This window comes from Gracilinanus agilis, chromosome 3 (genome assembly GCF_016433145.1).
Source record: "Gracilinanus agilis isolate LMUSP501 chromosome 3, AgileGrace, whole genome shotgun sequence".
Taxonomy (NCBI): Eukaryota; Metazoa; Chordata; class Mammalia; order Didelphimorphia; family Didelphidae; genus Gracilinanus; species Gracilinanus agilis.
In genome coordinates this window covers 86,549,395-86,560,766 of record NC_058132.1, presented here as the reverse complement: position 1 = coordinate 86,560,766, position 11,372 = coordinate 86,549,395, and the positions used below count along the sequence as shown (strand labels likewise).

Genomic DNA, 11,372 nt, shown 5'->3' with positions numbered 1-11,372 from the left:
AGTGCCAAAGCCAACACACAAGAGTTAGAGCAAGTTTGAGGCACGCATTAAGTCCTTGGCAGCTACCTGGAGTCACCAAGGCCTGCCCCTGAGAGCTGCAAGACTTAAGACCCCAAGAGGGTAAAGAACACAAGGACTTTGAGCACAGGCACGAGGGAGGGCGTGGACACAAGTGCAGACACAGATCCTGAGTGCAGGCACAGACCTTGAGTGGGGACCCAGTGCAGAGGGGTGCACGACTGTGGAAGCAGTGCCCTGAGACTGTTAAAGGAGCCTCAGAAGGAGGAACAAGCAGTGGGACCACCAGGAGGCTTGACCCTGAGAACAACTAGACCTGAGATACACATGGTGGTGAATACACAACTGATAATTATAACTCTGAATGTGAATGGGATGAACTCGCCCATAAAAAGGAAGCAAATAGCAGAGTGGATTAGAAACTAAAATCCTACCATATGTTGTCTAGAAGAAACACATATGAGGTGGATGGACATTCACAGGTTTAAGGTAAAGGGTTTTAGCAAAATCCTTTGGGCATCAAATGAGAAAAAGAAGGTAGGAGTTGCAAATATGATTCATGAAAAAGCCAAAGTAAAAATAGATGTAATTTAAAAAGACAGAGAAGGTCATTACATCCTGATTAAAGGCAGTATAAACAATGAGGAAATAACATTGCTCAATATATACGCACCAAATGGCATAGCAACCAGATTCATAAAGGAGAAATTGGCAGATCTCAAGAAGGAAATAGATAGTAAAACCATACTAGTGGGAGATCTAAATATTCCTCTTTCAGATTTAAATAAATTAAACCAAAAAATAAATAAGAAAGAGGTAAGAGAGATAAGTGAAGTCCTAGAAAAATTAGATTTAATGGATATGTGGAGAAAAATAAATAGGGACAAAAAGGAATACACCTTCTTTTCAGCTGCACATGGTACATTGACAAAGATTGACCATGTAATAGGGCATAGAAATATTGCAAACAAATGCAAAAGAGCAGAAATAATGAATGTAACCTTCTCAGATCATAATGCAATAAAAATAATAATTACTAAGGGCACCTGGACAGACAAATAAAAAACTAATTGGAAATTAAATAATGTGATTCTCCAGTTAGTCAAAGAAGAAATCATAAAAACAATCAACCATTTCATTGAAGAGAATGACAATGATGAGATATCCTACCAAAATCTGTGCGATGCAGCGAAGGCAGTATTCAGGGAGAAATTTATATCCTTGAGTGCATATACTAACAAATTAGGGAGGGCAGAGATTAATTAATTGGGCATGCAACTTAAAAAATTAGAAAGCAAGCAAATTAAAAATCCCCAGATGAAAACTAAATAAGAAATACTAAAAATTAATGGAGAAATTAATAAAAATCAAAAGCAAAAGAACTATTGAATTAATAAATAAGACTAGAAGCTGGTATTTTGAAAAAAACAGATAAAATAGACAAATTACTGGTCAATCTAATAAAAAAGGAAAGAAGAAAACCAAATTGACAGTATCAAAGATGAAAAGGGAGAACTCACCTCTAATGAAGGGGAAATTAAGGCAATCATTAAAAACTATTTTGCCCAATTATATGACAACAAATATAACAATTTAGGAGATATGGATGAATATTTACAAAAATATAAATTGCCTAGATTAACAGTAGAAGAAATAGAATACCTAAATAATCTCATATCAGAAAGAGAAATTAAACAAGCTATCAAAGAACTCCCTAAGAAAAAGTCACCAGGGCCTGATGGATTCACAAGTGAACTCTATCAGACATTCAAAGAGGAACTAATCCCAATACTATACAAATTATTTGATATAATAAGCAAAGAAGGAGTCCTACCAAATTCCTTTTATGACACAAATATGGTATTGATTCCAAAGCCAGGGAGATAAAACAGAGAAAGAAAACTACAGACCAATCTCTCTAATGAACATAGATGCAAAAATCTTAAATAGAATACTAGCAAAGAGACTCCAGTAAGTGATCAAGAGGATCATCCACCATGATCAGGTGGGATTTATACCAGGAATGCAAGGATGGTTCAACATTAGAAGAACCATCTACATAATTGACCATATCAACAAACTAACAAACAAAAATCACATGATTATCTCAATAGATGCTGAAAAAGACTTTGACAAAATACAACATCCATTCCTATTGAAAACACTGAAAAGTATAGGAATAGAAGGACCTTTCCTAAAAATAATAAACAGTATATACCTAAAACCATCACCAAACATCATATGCAATGGGGATAAATTAGAAGCCTTCCCAATAAGATCAGGAGTAAAACAAGGATGCCCATTATCACCTCTATTATTCAACATTGTACTAGAAACACTAGCAATAGCAATTAGAGAAGAAAAAGAAATTGAAGGTATCAAAATAGGCAATGAGGAGACTAAACTATCATTCTTTTCAGATACGATGGTCTACTTAAAAAATCCTAGAGAATCAACTAAGAAGCTTGTAGAAATAATAAACAACTTTAGCAAAGTTATAGGATACAAAATAAATTCACATAAATCATCAGCATTTCTATATATTTCCAACACATCACAGCAACAAGAGGTAGAAAGAGAAACACCATTTAAAACCACCTTAGAGAAAAATCGACTCTTTGTACTATAGTAACAGTTAAGTACCAAAGTTTGGCCATCATCTTTCTGGCTCTCCTATCCCTGAGAATGAAGGGAAATCAGATCACGGAATGTACATTTTCCTTTTTCATAAAAATCTAGTTCCTCTTTTCTCTTATGATATGTCAACTTGCTGTAGTCTTGGCTGCCAATGGGTAAGTGCAATATTACTGCATTTTGTTTTACAGAATTATGGTACAGGATTTAATTTAATTGGACCATAATATAAGGGCCAGTTATAAATTTATTCTTGCTTAGTTAAAAATTTTACATATGTAGATTTTTGGTATTTTGATTCTTATTTTGAATTTTTACCTCTCCCAAAATTTTATTTTCTCATGTTTTCGGTTTTTCTTTTGATAATTGAGTCATACACCCCATAACTCAATGATGTATTCTGAGCTTATCTAGGTGTTTCCTTTTTAAACACCCTCTTAAGGGGGGAATGTATTTTTATAAAAATCCAAGCCTTATAATTTTGTTTGAGAAATTTTTTTTTCAGAAAAAGAAGTCTGCCAATGCTTTGAAACCAGAAAACGGACTATTTGCCTACAGAAACGTACACCAAATCATGATGATCCAGAAAAGATGCCTGCATAAATTTACACTGAATCAAGACAATCTAAAATGAAGTTTGGGGTGCAACTAATTGAACTTGAGGGGATTGAAATCAATTACTTGAATTATAAATTCTTATGCCAAAGGGGATTGCCCCCTAATTAGCTTTTTGTCAATGGGCCTAGCAAAACAGTAGTTTTGCTCTCTCTTTCTATCTCTTCTACTTACCTTTTATCTCTAACTATTGTAGAACTTTAGAGGTACAAGATGATTTTGTCAAATGAAGAAAATGATCAAATGGGGAGACAAGTCTCCCAAATGATCACAGGGGGGATTGTGATAATTAAATTAAGTCTACACAAAGGTGAGAGCACCTTCCAATTCTGGGAGGTCCTAACCCATATGTACTAGAGTGTGTAACCAATCAGAATCAATTCACCGCCCCCTACGCTTTCTATGAGAAAGCATCTATTATGATTGGACACGCAGGCTAAGGGAAGGCACTGGAAGTGATATATATGGGACCCCTTCCAAAGAGGAAAGGGAGTGAGGCTAAGACTGGTGTGGTGAAGGATATCTGACAGAGCTTAGCTGGTTTGTGACTGAGACTGTTCCATATGGTGAGTTTAAAGACTGAATCTTCCTGAACTTCTATTAAGAAACTTCCTTTTATAGACTTGATGAATGAAGTTTGCTACATTCACCTCCAGGCCTCAGGCCCTTTAACTCTCAGCTGAGGGTTAAGATATACCTGCACTAATCAGTGAGATAGATGCTTAATGTCTTTCTCTCTCTCTCTTCTCTCATGTAAATAAATTTACATAAAAGTCAATTTTTATTTCAGATTATTCTTAATTGAGAATTGGTAATAGTTCAATCCTCTGGCAACCACCTTTTAATATATTGAACCCATAAAACCCCTTTTCCCCCCTTATACATTCTAATCTTGACTACATTACTTTTATTTATACGGAAATATTTTAATTTAATATAATCAAGATTATCCATTTTAGATCTCACAATGTTCCCCATTTCTTCTTTATTCATAAATTTCTTTCCTATCCATAAATCTGATATGTAAAATATTTCCTGTTTTAATTTGCTTATAATATTTCCTTTTAAATCTTACTCGTGTTCATGTTGATCTCATTTTAGTGAATAGGATAAGATGTAAGTCTATACCTTGTTTCTGCCAAACTACTTTCCATCTGTCACTGCAATTTTTATCATATAGTAAGTTCTTATTCCCAAAATCTGGATCTATACTATAGTCAAATGCAAGATTACTATAATCTTTTTGTACTATTTATTGATGCCTATACTGTTCCACTGGACTACCTTGCCACTTCTTTGCCAATACCACAGAGTTTTAATAATTATATATCTCATTTTTGAAAACCATGTTTATCACCTCTCTATGAAGAGGGAGTAAAATGCTTCATTATTAGAACTCGAGAATAATATCTGTTCATTTCATCATTTACATTCCTTAAGTCTTTCAAATTTCTTGTTATTGAAATTGTTTCTCTTGTCCAACTTATTTGGCTCTGCCTCAGTTCATAAAAGCATTCCCCCATTTCACTGAAACTTTTTTCTTTCATTATGTCTTGACAGAATATTATTCTATTATTTACACATACTACAATTTGCTTAACCATTCCTCAATTAATGACGACCCCATTAGTCTCTAGTTAATTTTCCCCTCCAAAAACATTAGCTATAAATAATTTTGTTCAAATAAAATCTTTTATTCTTTCTTTCATTTCTTTGGTGTGTAGGCCAGTAGTGATAACTCTGAGGTTGGGATAAGAGAATGCAAATTTAATTAATTTTGGAGCACAGTTCCTAATTGCTGTTTCAAGTTTCAGTACCAATACACAGCTTCATCTACTATCCATTAGCGTATATGAAACTCTGGCACTCAGATATTATTTTCTATCTTTTGCAACCTTCTCAAACTGGTAGTTATAAGGTTAAAAGCTCAGTGTTATTTTAATTTGAAGTTCTCTTAGTATTTAGGCATTTGATGTGGCTATTTATGGATTGAGTTTCTTCCTTTGAAAAGTGCCTTTCATATAAGTTGATCCTTTGTCATTAACAGAATTGACTCTATTCGTACATAATTAAGATCTATTCCTTATATATCTTACAATGAAACTGAAACTTGATACAAAGATGCCTCCCTCACCCCATTTGCCTGCTTCAGTTGAAATGTTACCTGTATTTTTTTGATTGTTTAAAAACCTTTCAATTTCATTCTTTAAGCATTTTCTGTTTTATTTTCTGTGATTCTCATAATCCCTTGGTTGGTCATTAACTCTTTCCTAGACTTAATTCCTAGAGACCACAAGGCAATTTCCTCTTTGCTCCTCTAAGTTGTTTATGATGGCATTATTTGTATGCAAGCCATGCACCCATTTCAATTTTAGATTAGTATGTTATTTGCACAAAAGACCTACAATTTTGGTCTTTATCTAGTTTCTTCCATACCACTTTTCATATTTTCCACTGATTTTCAATGAATATTGAATTCTTACTCAGGATTCTTGATTATTAGTCTTATGAAACAGGAGGCTATCATTTTCATTTACTTTTCTATGCCATGAAATTAGTACATTCCAATGATAAGCCTCTATTTCTTTGCCAAAAACAATATTATTTCATGGGATAGCTAGATCAAAAGATACAGGAAAAAAAACACTTTAAAAATATAAAACCCATTTACTTTTAAGATACCTTCTTTCTCAATATTTTTATTATTTGTTTTTGAGATTCCTGAATTTCTGTTCCTCCAAATGAATTATGTACAAATTTTAATAATTCTTTGGTAATTTCATTTCTTTTTTTTTAATTTTTTAAACCCTTAACTTTTGTGTATTGACTTATAGGTGGAAGATTGGTAAGGGTAGGCAATGGCGGTCAAGTGACTTGCCCAGGGTCACACAGTTGGGAAGTGTCTGAGGCCGGATTTGAACCTAGGACCTCCCATCTCTAGGCCTGACTCTCAATCCACTGAGCTACCCAGCTTTTTTCTTTTTTTTTAGAATTTCATTTCTAAGGCATCTAGTACATAAATTCATTTAGGTATTATGGCCATTTTTTAATCTCTTGAGGCTTCCTAGAAGGAATTCTCTAGTTACTTAGATTCATTTTTATTTCTTTAAAAATCTTTTATAATTATATTTATATAGAACATGTATATGTATTGGTAATATCTCCCTGTGGTTTATGCAATATGTCGATATTTTTAATAGAATTTCAACGTTTATCTTTCTTCTTGACTGTGTTTTGTTGGTAACATATAGAAGTGTTAATGAATTTATATGGGTTTATATTAATAACCTTAAATTTTGCTGAATTGCTTCATGTAAGTTTTTAAAAAAAAAAACTTTACCTTCCCTCTAATACTATGTATTGGTTCCAAGGCAGAAGAGTGGTAAGATCTAGACAAAGGATGTTAATTGACTTGTCCAGTGTCTTATACCTAGGAAGTGTCTGAGGCCAAATTTGAATTGAGAACCCCCAAACTTTAGGCCTGGTTCTCTTTCCATTGAAAAACCTAGCTGCTCCCCATTTAAATTTTTATTGACTATTATACTATTTTGTTATTTATAAAAATTGTAGTTTTTCTCTTCTTTCCCTGTGTTTATTCACTCAGTTTTCTTCTTCTATTTCTAGAATTTTATCAAACTGTATTTAACAATGTAATCTTTACTTAGCTACTATACCATAAAATGTTTATTTTTGGTTTCACAAATATGCCATTCACTATTTTCAGAAAAGGGCCTTATGTTTTTGTAATATAAAAATTTCATTCTTCTTATATCATGTTTATACTTTCTTGTAATTATTGAATATTCTGTGTAACAATGCTATCTAGTCAGGAGAAAATATTTTCATTCTCTGTCCTTCATTTATTCTTTTACCTCCTGTTAGACTTCTCATGACCAGCCATATAATTGCACCTGTAGAAGTCACCCAAGCCACATCTATAAGGAAGAAAAGACCTTCCGACCTCAGGTAGGAAGCTGAGGAAGTCTTTGTTGAATCCTTTCAGCTACAGGAGGATTTGCAACATGGAGGGGACCGGGTGGGGGAAGCAAATGGTTCCATATCAAAAAAGATAATAAATTTCCTACCCTCAGGATAGGGCAAGAAGAAAATTTCCTGGCTAAGGGAAGGGATTTAACTTATATGGTTTTAAACAGCTAAATTCAATATACTTGATTTCTGGTAAGAACCTGCTATGAATGGTAGACAAACCAGTAGTCACTTTCCAAAATGGAGAATGGGGTTGTATGGAAGGAACACTGTGGATAATTCCCTTATCTCAGGGAAGATAATCAAACCCTTATTTTTCTCTCCAGGTGCTATTGACTTCTTAATCATTGGAAAATCAAGAAAATGATTGCTAATGACATATCAGTGAGGATTCTCTTCCTTTCTCAGACTTTATTTGGGACTTTGGGGAACTCCTTTATCTTGGGTTTTTATATCATCACCTCCCTCAGGGGTCTGAGACTGAGGCCCACAGATTTTCTTCTCTCTCAACTGTCTTTGGCCAATGACTTGGTGCTTCTCTCCAAAGGTATCCCTCAAACAATGGCCACTTTAGGGTTTAACAATTTCCTGGATGATATAGGATGTAAACTTTTGTTTTACATTCATCGAGTAGCCCGTGGCCTCTCTCTTAGTACCACTTGCCTTTTGAGTGGCTTCCAAGCTATCACTATCAGTCCTATGAGCTCTGGGTGGGCAGAGCTCAAAACTAGAGTCCCAAAGTGCATTGTCCCTTCCTGTCTCCTCTGTTGGATTCTGAATCTACTTACAAATTGTATTATTCTTGTTTATATGAAAGCCCCAGTGAGGAGGGAAAATACTACAAAGATACAGGATTTTGTTTTTTGCTCATTTTCAATTCATGCCTCTCTTATTACTTCCTTATATACATTTATGATTTCTATTCCTGATGTTGTTTGTTTAGGAATCATGATCTGGGCCAGCAGTTCTATGGTATTTGTCCTGTACAGACACCACCAGAGAGTCCAGCACATTCATAATACCAGACTGTCCCCTAGAGCCTCCCCTGTGGTCAGAGCCACCCAAACTGTCCTGTTGCTGGTTATTATATTTGTTTCTTTTTACTCAATCAATTCTATCTTGGTATTACATATGATTTTTGTAAAGTCACACCCCTGGCTGGTGATCTCTTCTGCCTTACTGGCTGCTGGCTTTCCAGCTTTTAGTCCATTTGTGGTGATCAGTACTGATTCCCGAATCCCTAAGTACTTTTTGTCTCTCTGGAGTAGATTAAAGCCATCATTCTCACACAATCCCTTATAATATTAAATTTCCTTTTTCAAACCAAGCTTCATCTGGATTTTTGACACACACACCCCAACTCCCTTCAAAACCTTCCACACATAGACACAGATGCCAGGATGGAACTATATCTGGCACAGTGGAACTCTGGAATGAATCTTTCTGTGTATAGCATCCTTTTAATGGTAGATGACCAGGTTCCTACTGGCAGAGAGCTAAAAGAAACATGATATAAGATATAGGAGGAAGATACCAGGGAGTATAAAAAAGGTGTCAGGTCCCATAGTCCAAGATTGTTGTTTGATCCTAATGCCATTATAATACAATTTAAATTACATTAACTAAGTGCACAAAGCAAATAAAGAACTTCTGGGGAGTGGAGCAGCAGGATGATTCTATGGATAGAGCACCTGACACTTCCTAGCTCTGTGCTCCTGGGCAAGTCATTTAATCCCAATTATTTATTTCTTATGACTCTTCTGCCTTAGAATCAATATCAATTCTAAAGGAGAAGGTAAAGATTATAAAGAAAAGGACTTCTGTAGTATCAAGGGTAGAGTAGTAGAAATAATACAGGAGTACATTATCTGTAGAATTTTTTTTAAATAATAAAAAACAGGCTTCTTGGAGCCAACCATAAAAAGCATCTAAAATGAATTCTATAGTAGTAGAACCAAAAAATGTAATGAAACAGTTTTCTTACCTAATATAACATAGAAAATCCTCAAGGGAGAAGAACCAGCTCACTGAGATAAGAAGCAAAAACATTTGCAGGCAAGTGGCATTCCGGCAAACCAGCACTGGGGACACAAGTATACAGACAAAGTCAAGGGGGCAAAATATAAATAAATCCAACATGGGCTGCATACCAACAAAACAACTCCGAGCCTGCCCATAGCAAGCGAAGCAGGTCATCCCTACAAACACTTTAGGCCCACAAGGCACCCAGACAACTCCTGTACATACTGCGAGAAACAAAGGCAGCCAGACCACTCTTGAGCACATTTCAGGACCTAAAGTCAGCCAGGCTACCTTCACCTACCATAGCAAGTCCTTACTACAAGAAGCTCCCTCTACTCAAGGAACAGAACAAACTTTAGCATATAATTAAAGGTCACAAAATAGAATGGAAAAATGAGAAAAAATAAAGACAAAAAACCTGGCTATAGAAGTTAATTTAGTGGCAACAAAGATCAAAATGTAAATTCAGAAGTGGACAACAGTGCCAAAACACCTGCATATGGAGCCTCAAAGAAAAATGTAAAGTGGTGTCAGGCACAAAAAGAAAACCTCAAGGAATTCAAAAAGGATATTAAAATGTTTTTTAAGAGAGATAGAAGAAAAACTGGGTAAAATAATAAGAGTGATGGAAGAGAATCATGAAAAAAAAATGAGTCAACATTTTGGTAAAAGATACACAAAAATTAATTGAAGAAAACAACTACCTAAAATCAACAATTAGCCAATTGGAAAAGAAGGCACAAAAATTCCAATGAAGATAACAACTGCTTAAAAAGTATAATTGACCAAATAGAAAAGGTTTAAAAAATGAATATTCAATAAAATATAAGACTTTCAAGCATTCTTGATTAAAATTCCAGAGCTAAATAGAAAATCTAACTCTTAAATATGAGATTCAATAGAAGCATATACAAGTAAACAGAAAGAAATCACAATGGATTCAATAAGATTAACTTGTTGCATCGCTACATGAGAAGATAATACATATAACTCCTAAGAACTTCATCATTATTAAAGCAGTTAGTAGAATAGACAGAAGGCATGGGTTTGAGTTGTGAAAATGAGATTAACTCTCCCCTGATCATTTTTAGATTTAATCACCAGAAGCATATATATCCCACTAATCCTTAAGTGGAGGAGACCCACATGTGTGATGGTGGGTGATGAATCAGAAACCACTGACTGTCCCCTTGGGCAATCCTAAGCAAAACTATAGACTATAATTGACGCATGTAAAAGTAGAGGAAGGCACAGGAAGTGATGCAAAAGAAGCATCTTTAAAAAGGGATTAAAACTTCCTGTGAGGAGTTCTTCATTCTTCGGAGTTCCAAATTCAACTTAGAGGCTGATAAAGAATATGCTTCATGAACCTGAGACCCTGAAATTGGTGAGACTATTTTTTTTAACATTTATTAATATACATTTTTAACATGGTTACCTGATTCATGCTCCACCTTTCTCCTTCACCCCCACCCCCCCGCACTCCACCCACCCATGGCCAATGCACATTTCCACTAGTTTTGTCATGTGTCCTTGATCAAGACCAATTTCCAAATTGTTGGTAGTTGCATTGGTGTGGTAGTTTCGAGTCCACACCCTCAATCAGGTCCACCCCGACCCTTGCATTCAAGCAATTGTTTTTCTTATATATTTCCTCTCCTGCAGTCCTTCCTCTGAATGTGGGTAGCATCTTTACCATAAATCCCTCAGGATTGTCCTGGGTCATGGTATTGCTGCTGGTACAGAGGTCCATTACATTCAATTTTACCACAGTATATCAGTCTCTGTGTATAGAGTTCTTCTGGCTCTGCTCCTTTCGCTCTGCATCAGTTCCCGGAGGTCTCTCCAGTTCGCCTGGAACTCCTCCAGTTTATTATTCCTTATGGCACAATAGTATTCCATCACCCGCATATACCACAGTTTGTTCAGCCATTCCCCAATTGAAGGACATACCCTCCTTTTCCAATTTGTTGCCACCACAAAAAGCCCAGCTATAAATATTTTCGTACAAGTCTGTTTATCTATGATCTCTTTGGGGTACACACCCAGCAATGGTATGGCTGGATCAAAGGGCAGGCATTCTTTTATAGCCCTTT

At 35.2% G+C, this 11,372-nt stretch overlaps 1 protein-coding gene across 1 annotated transcript; it reads left to right on the top strand.

Annotated features, from left to right (window-relative positions):
• Window positions 1–7,617: 7,617 nt before the first annotated feature.
• Window positions 7,618–8,556, top strand: LOC123241088 (vomeronasal type-1 receptor 1-like). The gene has a single exon (XM_044668794.1). The coding sequence runs from the start codon at window positions 7,618–7,620 to the stop codon at window positions 8,554–8,556; it is 939 nt and encodes a 312-aa protein (XP_044524729.1).
• Window positions 8,557–11,372: the final 2,816 nt, after the last annotated feature.